Source organism: Leucopleurus acutus (genome assembly GCF_964270905.1).
Source record: "Leucopleurus acutus genome assembly, chromosome: 12".
Lineage (NCBI taxonomy): Eukaryota > Metazoa > Chordata > Mammalia > Artiodactyla > Delphinidae > Leucopleurus > Leucopleurus acutus.
In genome coordinates, this window is record NC_139154.1 from 73053165 (window position 1) to 73065690 (window position 12526).

At 41.4% G+C, this 12526-nt stretch overlaps 1 protein-coding gene across 1 annotated transcript; it reads right to left on the reverse strand.

Moving 5' to 3' along the window:
- Positions 1–6231: 6231 nt before the first annotated feature.
- GPR75 (G protein-coupled receptor 75) lies at positions 6232–8970 on the reverse strand. Its single transcript, XM_082851529.1, has one exon. It carries the CDS (start codon positions 8530–8532, stop codon positions 6910–6912), a length of 1623 nt encoding a protein of 540 aa, XP_082707655.1. The 5' UTR covers positions 8533–8970; the 3' UTR covers positions 6232–6909.
- Between the last annotated feature and the right edge of the window lie 3556 nt (positions 8971–12526).

Consider the following 12526-nt stretch of genomic DNA (forward strand, 5'->3'; position numbering starts at 1 on the left):
AAACAAACACAATCAGTAAGAATATAGATTTGAACTATACAATCAATAGGCTTGAACTAATGGACCTGTAGAAAACATTTTACCCAACAAAAAATATACATTCTTGGGACTTCCCTGGTGGCGCAATGGTTAAGAATCCGCCTGCCAATGCAGGGGACACAGGTTCGATCCCTGGTCCGGGAAGATCCCACATGCCATGGAGCAACTAAGCCCGTGCGCCACAACTACTGAGCCTGTGCTCTAGAGCCCGCGAGCCACAACTACTGAAGCCCGTGCTCCACAACTACTAAAGCCCGCGCGCCTAGATCCCATGCTCCGCAACGAGAAGCCACCGCAATGAGAAGCCCACACACCACAATGAAGAGTAGACCCCACGCGCCACAACTAGGGAAAGCCCATGCACAGCAATGAAGACCCAACGCAGCCAAAAATAAATAAATAAACTTATTTTAAAAAAATACACATTCTTTTCGAGTATACTCAGATCGTTTACATAAACTGTCCATCTACGGGAGCATAAAGCAAATTTCAATTTTCAAGGGTTGGAATCGTATATATCTCATTTGCCACAAGGTCGTTAAGTTAAAAAATCAATAATTGAAATATCATTATTGGAAAAGTAAGAGAATCACTTCTAAATAATTTGTGGACCCAAAGAAAAATAATAATGGAAATTAGAGCATATTTAGAACTAAACAATAATGAAAATAATACTGTAGTAAATTGTATTATTGTCCCAAATAGTTTCTAACTTCCCTGTATAAAATTAACATCCCTGATACTTTCTCTGCCTTTACTGTTTTATTCTTCTTCATAGAACATATCACCACATAAAAATTACATATTTGTTTACCTGTTTATCTTCCTTAGCCTAATATAATTGTCATGGGAATAGAAACTTCTCTCTTGTGTTCACCAGTGTATCTCAAGTTCCTGGCACATAGTATTCAATAAATATCCATTGAATGAATGAATACTGTTATTACTTTATATTTGGGGGTTCTCTTTATCAATGTTAGTTCTCTTCTTTAGTTCTCCGATATTAATGTTGCCATTCCCTTTTTCTTTTTCTTCATGTAAGCTTAATCTACTTTTGCCTCTTAATTTTTACATCAGTTTATCTTATGTTTATCTATTCCAAGCAGCAAATTTTGCATATCTTTTTTTTTTTGGCGGCGCTGTGCAGCTTGTAGGATCCTAGTTCCCCAACAAGGGACTGAACCTGGGTCTTTGGCAATGAAAGTGCAGTCCCAACCACTGGACTGACAGGGAATTCCCTGCATATCATTTTTAAAAAATAGTTAGTTAGTTAGTTGCACCAGTTCTTAATTGCAGCAGGTGGGCTCCTTTATTGAAACTTGTGGGCTCCTTAGTTGTGGCATGCAAACTCTTAGTTGAAGCATGTGAACTCTTAGTTTCGGCATGCATGTGGGATCTAGTTCCCTGACCAGGGATCAAACCCGGGCCCCCTGCATTGGGAGCACGGAGTGTTAACCACGGGGCCACCAGGTAAGTCCTCTACATATTTTTTTTTTTTTGGCGGTACACGGGCCTCTCACTGTTGTGGCCTCTCCCGTTGCGGAGCACAGGCTCTGGACGCACAGGCTCAGCGGCCATGGCTCACAGGCCCAGCCGCTCTGCGGTATGTAGGATCTTCCCAGACCGGGGCACGAACCCGCGTCCCCTGCATCGGCAGGCGGACTCTCAACCACTGCGCCACCAGGGAAGCCCCTTACATATTTTTAATTCAAGGATTTTTGTCTTTTATAAACGACAGTAAGCATTTACATTTATTTTCTTGCTGTTTTAATTTCTGTAATCCTGCTTTATACTCCCTAAATTTTGTTTTCTTAGTATTTCCTTCCCTCCACTATTTTATAAAAGTTATATATTTTCTCAGACTGTGCAATATGCTAGCGGAGGGCAAAGGGATAGGAAGCAGGGAGTAGTGGAAGTTACAAAATACCAACCACAACTTCCTGATCAGAAGCAAGTAAGGCCTATATTAGCACCCATATTTTCTCCCTTATGAAACATTTCAACCTATTTCTTGTTCTTACCCTGTTTTCTCTGCTACTTTCTATAAGATGTGTTTGTTGGTGGTTATTGGGCTGCACCCCACAGGCCTACAAGGCCTGTGCTTGCCCAGCTTCAAGACTGAAGAAAGAGCCTGGAGTCAGCAACAGAGACATCAGTGTGAGACAGGCTGGGACCTGGGACCCTTTGCTCCAGTGCTGCAACGCTTGCACCTGGACTAACATCTCCTGGAGCAAGAAAATACTGATACAAAGAAAACTATAAGGGACTAAAAGTAGCTGCTGTCCATGCACAGTTCCGGCAAATTCTAGACAAAAGATACAAAAAGACCAAAAATCCCCAAATGCCACTTCTGACGAGCTGGAAGTAAAAACAGGGTGTCGGGAGCAAAAGCAGGGTACTGCACATGCCCCCAGCACTCAATACCAACAAAGGGGTGGGCAAAACACCTAAGCCACCCCTCTGGCCCGACCCCTGGTCACACCCCTACCCTCAACCCCATATAAGGAACCAGCTCCCTCCACCTTGGGGAGTGAGCAAGGGAACTTGTTACTTGTTTTCGCTACCCTCCTGCTGCAACAGAGGCCCCAATAAAGCCTTGCCTGAATTTCTTGACTGGCCTTTTATCAATTTCTATTGACTGGGGAAGGCCTAGAACCCTGGTATCAAATGGTTTAATGGATGGGGGAGCTTACATGTCTGAAGCAAGGTCCTGGAGCGACAGCCCACTGTGTGTGGTGGACGACGGGCAGGACACGGCAGCAGTCTTCGCTCCCTGTGGGGGGAATTACCAGTTATAGGGGAATTGACATCAGGTGGGCTCATTAGTTACCAGGGAAACCAACAGGGGCATGCCTCTTATCAAGCCTCTCACTGCCCCTTTGATAAGAACAATCACCAGCTGGGGCAAGTTCACAGGAAGGTCAGTCATGTGAACAGGGTGCAGGTGAAGCAGGCACTGGTTGGGCAGGGGATATACAGAGAACAAGAGAACAGTCATCTTAAGTGGCCTGACCATACAGTGGTAAACTTTACAATTTCATCCTTAGGTTACAGAATATAAAGTTGAGATTTTTGACTGAACCAGAAGAGTAACATTACCGAGGAATAGAATAGTTGATCGGACTTTGCATCTTTCCTCTGGAAGAGAGGAGGCATGTTTTTGTTTAAATGAGAGAAGTTGCATTATTTCAAATGGGAGAGTTGGTGTTCTTTGGAAATATGGCTAAAGGAGCAGCTATAAATGTTGAGCATCAAAAAGATGGACCATTGTGGACGGAGTGGATTGGAACTCAGTATCTGTTCTGAACCTCCTTTTAGTTTACCTTTTTAGTGTAACTACACTTTCCAGATTCACAGAAGCTAGGGTTTTAAATGTAAATTGGGTTCTGCCAACTAAATGCCTGGTGCCAAATTTCTTTCTGCGGCACTGCTTTGATGTTTAGCATTTGCTTTGGAGGTGTCAAGAGGGTTAGTTGTAGAGGTTGTGGCAGTGCAGCAGCTTCCTGATCTCTCTGGATGTCTACTTCAACAGGTATCCTTGAAGTCCAAGGTCCAAGGAGGCCTCCTCACTCCTTCCCTTCCTGGCTGTAGCGGAAAAAGCATCTCTGCTGGCTAGTCAGACTGGTACTGTTTATTCTGGAATGTTTCCTGCAGACATGTCATCATAGAGCCTTGACCTTTTAATGATTGAGAAGACATCTGATTTCCGATATTCAGTTCTTTTCTGCTTAAATTAATGTTTTCTGATTCTTAAAACCATGATTGATAAACTGAAATACCCAGAATTCCATATCTTTTTCCAGATTCATTTCATTTTAAAGAAGTTTTTGAAATGGTTAGGAGTTTTCCCGCTGGGTGATAAACTTAGTTTAGTAAATAATTAACCTTTGGAACTAATTATTCTTGATTGTTCTGAGCACAAATGCATGCTACACAATGTGGTCAAACAAGTTATTTGTCTTTTAAGGAAAAGAACACTCTCTGAGTTTCAACACTGCTATTCTCCGATGGTTTTTAAATGCTTGACAGGAAAGTAAAAGTATTGCAGTCTGATGTTCAGAAATGTTAGGTTTTTCATTATTTTTATTTTCCAAACATTAGTTTAAAAGAACATTAAAAGCATCAGAAATACAAATCTGACCTAATGGTTAACATCAGAACAATTTGCATCACAGTAAAGCATCAAGAGAAATAATTAATATACCCTGCTAATTAGTCATATTCAACTGAATTCTCATTACTTTTATAAAAGTTCTCATTTTAGCCCTTATGGAAAAGTTATATATGTCTATTTATATCTTTATCTCCATATAGACATAGATATAGATAGACATATATAACTTATGAAGAGACAAGTTACATATATCTATCTCTGTATCTGTATCTACATATATCTACACATAGACATAGATACAGAGATATAAATATACAGGAAGGCTAAGAATCTAGCCTGCTATGTATTTCATGCAAGTTAAATCAATAATTTCTTGATGAGCATAAAGAGACCGAACACCTCATATGCACATGCTTATTGTCTTTATGCTATGATTTTTACCTCCCAAAGATGGGTCAGATCATCTCAGACTCAGAGGTCACAAAGGAAACCTGTCATTTTTAGTTTTACAAGTAGAAATTACTTTTTAAAAAATCTTTTATTGAGTCACATTTGAAATGCCTGGCCAAAAAAGAGAGTCATACCTTAAAAAGTATGAAATAGCTTCTTGATTGCAATGTTATTACTTATAAAGCTGTTTGGCTTATTGACTTAAATACGAGGTTCTGAATTTAGACAAAAGTTTCATTCCTAATTTGCCACAATTCTTCAAATGATCTTGGGAGAGGATATTCTATTTCTTAATTCTTTGTTAAAAAGAGGTAATATACGAACCTACCTCATGGAAGTATTAATAAATGAAAATAGTGTTGTATTAAAAATATAAAAGCACAGTTGAAATAGGTCGTAGTGACTTCCAAAAATAGCATTCAATTACCAAAGGAAAAAAAGAAGAGTGTATATTTTATCTTCTGTTACAAAATTTAACAGCAAAAATAAAAGGACGAGAGAGAGAAGGACAGAAGGGAGAGAGTCCTAAAAGGTGAATTTAACAGCAAAATAAAATCCATATCTCATACTGAAGCCTCGGAAATAGAAATGACTGGTTGATCCTGGAAGGTAAGAGTTATTAGATGAGACTGAGCAGAGTTCTAGCTGAGTACCAGCTGTCTTCTCCATGCGTCTCATGACCTCTGTATTTGGGAACAGCATGGGAGAGGATGCTATAAACTGAACACCTTTCATCCAAGGGACAAAGTACCTTCCAATCTGCAATAACTGTTCTTGAATATAACAATTTATAAAGATAGGTTTTGTATCTTGATGCTCATCTTGTCTAGAAGTTATAGTTCCAAAATTGTATTGAGTTCAAATGCCAACTGTATAATGAAAACATTTTTACATAAAAATATAAGTTTACAGTAGTTACGCTAGGAATCACAGAGTATATAATAAAATTAGTTTAAGTGTAGAAATACTTAATCTATTTTGCCTTATTGCCCATTTCCAGTTTAAGATTCATGGGAGAGAAATAACACAATTAGTTTGAAAACAGATCATCTTAAGAATTTTTCTACCATGGTAATATATAAACAAAGACCAAAAAATTTTTCTAAATAGTTACTTAAGATAGTCTTCGTCAGGTTGTTAACAAATCATTCTCACACAGAAGGAAAGCATAGATCGAAACACCCCCATCTCATCCTTATGCCTTCTTGTACATACAAGAGTCTACACACAACAGTCTAGCCTGCTTCCCACATAACAGCACCCTGATGAGATGACCACCGTTAGTGCCTACTACCCCAGGGAGAGCACCCCTCTACTACAGATGCAGTCCTCCTCACTAGGTTTCTTGGGTAAGATCATTCTGAAATAGAATAATTCATTTTTAGCAAGAAAAAACAGACTTCTGCGGTACACGAGCCTCTCACTGCTGTGGCCTCTCCCATCGCGGAGCACAGGCTCCAGACGCGCAGGCTCAGCGGCCATGGCCCACGGGCCCAACTGCCCCACGGCATGTGGGATCCTCCCGGACCGGGGCACGAACCCGCGTCCCCTGCATCGGCAGGCGGACTCTCAACCACTGCGCCACCAGGGAAGTCCCAGACTTCTTTTTTTTTTTTTTTTTTCCAGACTTCTTTTTAAAAGAACTATACAGCTACTCAGCTGACACAAAATAATAATGTCTACAATTACAAATGGTAATAATCTTAATACCCTATTCTTAGTTGGCTGTCTTATGAAAAGAAAGTAACTAATGCTTGTGTATTTTTGGTAAAAATAGTTATAGATAATACATTTCTGATTTTCTGCTTTAACAATGTGTTATTTATTCCAGTAAGCCTGCAACCAAAAAAGTATATTGATCCCAATTCAACACTTCAAAGAGTCAAAATTTATAATTCAGTTAATAAAAATAATGCCTCAGTAAAGATGATACCTTCACGTTCTTTAAAAATTCCAGCTCATACTTACTTCAAAGAACCATAACATTGACTCAAATGACCATAATCAGTTCATTCCCTACTTTAATACAGTAGCATGATCATTCCCTGGCATCTATTTAAAAGTTTAGTACAAAAGATTGGAGCACAGGTCAGGTGTAAAATAATAAACTTTTACATCAACTCTTAAAACGTCAAGAAACTGAAAAGCAAACGAATAGATGCTAATACTTCAGACAAAAGGGAGTCATTAGTGTCAACTGTCTAGGTCTTTAAGTTTTGATGTACCTCTGATCTCACAGAATTTAAAAAAATCAATTAGTATCAGAAACAAAAACATTTACATAAGATTCTCTAGCCTCCATGACTCTAAACAGAGGGGACTGGAATCTGCTTGGCTGAAGTGCTATCATACTCTTGCATTAAATCATTAGTGGTGTGATAATGCATGGCAATATATGAACTGGCAAATCCAAAAGAATTTACTGGCTGTAAGTTATGTGGGATGCTCTCTTCCTGGGACGGGCTGCTGTTATAGATACTGTAGTATGGCTCAATCCGAGTGTTGATGGGGGTTGAGCTGCTCTGACCATAGTGTTGATGTCCAGCAGACATCTTGGGACTGACCACACTTTCCTTCGAATGACTTGGGCCACAGGCCTGGTCCACAAATTTCTTCTGGGGCTTTGGAGACAACATGTAGGCAGAGTTTGTTTCATGATGGGAGGATTTGTTTCTGTTGACTTCGAGGTTTCCCTTTCCCATGGCTCGAAGTCGAGTCTTCTGTTTGCAGCAGAAAAAACCCAGGCCTATGTACTGCAGACACCACAGTACTTTCCTTCTCAGCCCTGCACTGTTCCGAGAATATATAAAAGGGTTTAATCCTGACTTGAAAAATACAAGCGTAAAACCAAACAGTTCAAACTGGTAAAGGATGAAGCTCCCATTGCTGGACAGAACCACCTGCACCAAGGAGATTCCCAGTGGAAGGCAGCACACCAGGACCGACAGCACAATGATCACACAGGTGACCACCGCCTTGGAATCCTTAGCCGTGGAGAGATTGACAGCCGACACCAGCTGGAGCCGGCTGGCCGCAGGGGTTGCCAGCTGGTTGGGACTCTTGGTGTATCCGTGGGTCTGAACGTGCTGCAGTTTATTGTAATTCTGGTTCCTGTAAAGAGCTGGCATGGTACACTGGATAGGATCTCCACCTCCCTTCACAGGGGCCCCCATGAAAGGCTGTGGTCTGGAAGCATCAACTGTGATCACAGGGGGGCACTTTCTGACTTGAGCATTTTTCCGCAAGGTCTGAGCAATCATGATATAAGACACAGAGACCACAGCAACACAAAAGGTGAAATCGACCACATAGAGAGACAGGATGGCTTTCCCTTCTCGGGCAATCAGACTGGACATGGGAAGGCAGAGGTGGGACTTGCTGGTTTTCAGGGTGGCCAAGGTGGCGAGTGTGAAACTGGTGGCCCAGAGGAGCAGAGTGAGGAGCAAAGTGCAGAGAAAGGAGGCCGTGCGGTTTGGCTGCTTCCCCAACACCATGCGGAGCCGGTGCAGGGCAATCACCGCCACTGTCTTGAGGGACATGATGATGAAGCCGGAGCTGGTGAGGTGGAAGGTGAAGCAGAAAGCATCTGGTATGCCACTGGCTGAACTGAAGAACAACACGAAGGTGAACATGGGGGCCGTCACGCCACAAATGAAAAGGTCACAGAAGGACAGGTTCAGGACCATGAAATCAAAGTTGGTTCTGAATTTCCTGAAGGCCGGATCAAAGAAGGACAAGAAGACAATGAAGTTGCCGTAAGAGCCCAGGCAGAAGATGATTGCGAGCAGAAAGGTACAGCTCACCAAGGTGGCCGTGTGGATGAGGTCCTGGAGGTCTTCCTGGACAGCAGTGCTGTTTTCTCCCTGGGAGTGAGGCACATGTAGCAGGGTAGTGTTGGGAGCATCCTGAGGGAGGTCTGTTGAGTTCATCTTCAGAGAGAGATGACTTCCTTCTGTGTGAAGGGAGTCAGGGCCTCAACTCACAGATGAGCGATATTTGACAAAAGAGGCCCAAGGCAGAAAAGCCTGTGCACAAAAATGCATACCCAGAAACAGAAAGGAATTAATGGAGAAAGAAGAGTGACCTCATGATCTTTTACAAAAGCACTAGACTTTTTCAGCTCTGACCCAGTGCCTAGAAAGCATTTCTCCTTGCAAAGCCCCACACAGGAAAGACACAAAGACCTCAAAATACATTCATCCAGCTGATTTCAGGTTTTATGACACAGTGGTTTTCAAACTAGGTTAAGCATCATCTGGAGAGTGGGTTAAACAAAAAACAGATTCCTGGGCCTCACCCCTTGAGATTGTGATTGAAGGATGGGTGTGCAGATGTTACCTTCGGAAACTCTGCAGTGCCAGACACTGTGAAGACACGAGAACATGATCTCTCCACGAAAGAGATCACAATCTAGTTGGAGGAGATCAACCTATGAAATTGCAGCCAAATGTGGCAAATCAGCTGATGGCAGCACACTGTGGGAGGAAAAGAAGGGGGACATAATCCAGCCCGGGGTGAAGGCTGACAGAGGGTAAAGCAGCTCTCGATAAGGAGGAGCTAGTTGGGTGGAAGGCGAGGGGCAGGGAGTGGGGTCAGACAGGCTGGGAGAAGGGGAGTAGGTCTTTGCAGCAGAAGGACTGAGGCAAGAAACAGCACGTGCTGTGCTTGATGCATAAGCAAGAGGCTACTTTTGAAGTGTATACTGTGGCCTTTTACGTAACTCCCACACATCACTAACAAATCCGACTCCTCTTCCTAGGAAGAATCCTTTATTTTCCGTTATTTATATTTTCTTCTCCCTATTTGTGATTTTTTGGCCAACTCCACACTCTCCTTTGGAAAAGAACTTTGTGTAGGACTATATTTGAGAGGGAAAAAATGGAAGTAATGAAGGGTGTCAGAATTATATCTGAGATTTACAAGGGGCGAAGCACCACTTTGCAAACTCTATATAAATGTGAGTTGTCATTATCCCAGCAGGAATATCTTCGTGGAGAAGCAGGAGGCATGCACCCATTCATGCATGCATTCACCCAGTTTATATCTACCGTGTGCATACTCTCCTCCAGCTTTACGCTAGGTACCGTGGGTACAAAGATGAATAAGACACAGCCTCTACTTTTAAAGAATAACTTCTTTTTCTTCTTGGTCCTTTACTTTCTTAACATTTTTTTCCATTTTGCAATGAGATTTAAAATACACTCACATAATGTTCTGTTGTCCCAAATCCCAAAGCCCTGTGTGGCCTGGTGCCCATCCCGCTCCCAAAGATGCTTCCAGTGGTACAGCTTAAGTTGTTCCTTGGAGACTGGTGCAATGCTCTTGGCAACCAAAAATAACTTGCTTTAATCCAGTATTTTAGGAATAACCAGTGGTATTGGGGAGGTCCATGGGTGATGTTCAGAATATTTAACCACCAGCTCAAGCTGAGTCCCAGAGGCCTCCAGCTGTCCTAGGATTAACCCTTTAGTTGCTGAATCATGGGGTACAGAGGAAGGGGCCTGGTTAGTGAGGTATTACTGGGGCCTCCAAGCAGGAGCTATGGACCACCCAATACAGAAGTCACCCAGCATTCAATAATAGGTACAGCTGTGCCAGTGAGTATCAGACAAATTTCAGTCCTGGGGAGATCCATAAAACTAACTGGTGTCCTTCATGAAGGAAGAAGATAACCTCTTCTACATTCTCAATGGTCAAAAGTGCAGATCATAACAATATAATGAATTTCTCCACTGAGAAGTAGGACCAACTTTTCTGTACTTTCCTGATATAAAAGAGATAGAAAAAATAATCCTGACCTTTTGTTTCTTGATGATTAGAATTAAAAAATAATAATAATGGATAGCTTATTATTTTCACTTAAAAGAGTATGTGCCTGTTTCTGAACCCTTTTTGATACCTGTGTAGTGAAAAAAAAAACCTTTTACTGTTAATTTTTTTGTTTTTTTTTTTTTGTTTTTTTTTTTTTGCGGTATGCGGGCCTCCCACTGTTGGCCTCTCCCATTGTGGAGCACAGGCTCCGGACGCGCAGGCTCAGCAGCCATGGCCCACGGGCCCAGCCGCTCCGCGGCATGTGGGATCCTCCCAGACCGGGGCACGAACCCGTGTCCCCTGCACCGGCAGGCAGACTCTCAACCACTGCGCCACCAGGGAAGCCCTACTGTTAATTTTTTAATTGTTAATTGGAGGATTGGGGTTAACTGATGAAAAAAGAAGTAGAAGAGAAAATCCAATTTGTGGAAGCAAGAAGAGCAGAAAGGTGATACTACTGTTTATAGCAAATTCCCCTGACCCCGAAGAGAGAAGCAGAAATTTGGCTTGGGGAAATTAGAATGATGAAGAGTCTGGAATTAGGATGCTAAGAAAAATATCGAGTAAGTGGGTAATAAAAAAGAAGCGGATGATGGAAGTTATGAAGACCCCAGGCTGGAAGAAATTTGGAAAGGGGAAAATGGAATGATGAGGCACCAACATTAGTCAAAGATAAGAGGCAGAAGGAAAAAAAAAAGGATTTGGAGGAGTTGAGGGGCAACTTTCACTTTCTATCCAATTATAATTGCTTCAATAAACTTAAATTTTTTCAATACATTAAAAAATAAAGTAGACTTCTGGGTCAGGAATATAATCATCAGTCCTATCATTAGTATGTTCACTTTACTAAGTGCTTGTGATGTGCCAGGCACTGCTCTCAGTGCTCCACACTATTAATATATTGAATCGTCAAAACAACCCTGAGATAGTATAACTTACCTCTATTTTACAGATGAGGAAACTGAGTCAGAGAAAGAGAGCACCTATCTTAAAGGGGTACAGTATGGATTTGAACCTAAGCAGTTGCTCTCTAAAGGCAGCACTCCACCACCAAGCTAAACAGAATAGCAAAGCAATCAAGGCAGGGAGTCCCAGTCAGAAGACAGTTACAGCAGCTATAATTTACTGGGTGGTTATTATATGCCAGGCACTTCTACTGGAAGCTTTACATAGGTTATCAAACTTTATTTCATTCTCATTATAATCCTGCGAAGTAGGTATTGCAATCCCTTCCCAACTCAAAGTTCCTGGAGCCCAAAATTTGAATACAGACACACACACACATACTTCCATGTACCTTTTTGGCAAGGTTGAAAAATTATGGTTCTGGTATAAAGTAACTATAAATCATTCTGATTTGGGATAATTAGAAAAAAAAGGAAGGAATCAGAGGCTGGAAAGAGAAAAGGGAGAAAAAGCAGAAGACAGAACAGAAGTAAAGGTTTGGGCAGAGAAACTTTAGAAGCAGTAAGGAAATGGAGGGAAAGTAAACCCAGGTCTTAGGACTAACTTCTGAGACTTTAAGAAAGAGGAGGCTGAGATGACAATTTGGGGAAAAGCTATGATAGAAGAACTATAAAACTCACTTATTTGGGGGAGGGAAGCGGTAAATGAATACCTATCTGCTACTTACTCCTAAATATTAAATAAACGTTACCAACATTCTTTTCAATGCAAGCATACAAGTTACTCTTTATCTCTGGGACCATAAACAAGTTCTGGAAGAAGATGTAATTAAAGTAATAAAATCAGAGAAATTTTAAGTTGGAACACCAGTCTTAAGAAGAAAACATATTAAGCACAATAAGAAGGAATGAATTCATATCATATGCATCTTATTACAACTAAGAAGGAGAGAGCCTAAAGTAAGCAAGAAATAATAAGTGAAAATTGTTCAGCAATTTCTCATTAGGATGTGTGTGAAGAGCCTCTTGATAATCTAGTGTGCTGTCTCAATATTTTAGTACATATTAAAACATTTTATATGAGCTTTTACAAGTCAACTCATGACCTGGATTCTTCCAACTCTTGTTTTCTCATTATATCCTCCGTTTCTCGAGGGCAGGCATTCTCAGTCTAACCAACCCTCACAAGAAAACAAGGTTCTGTACT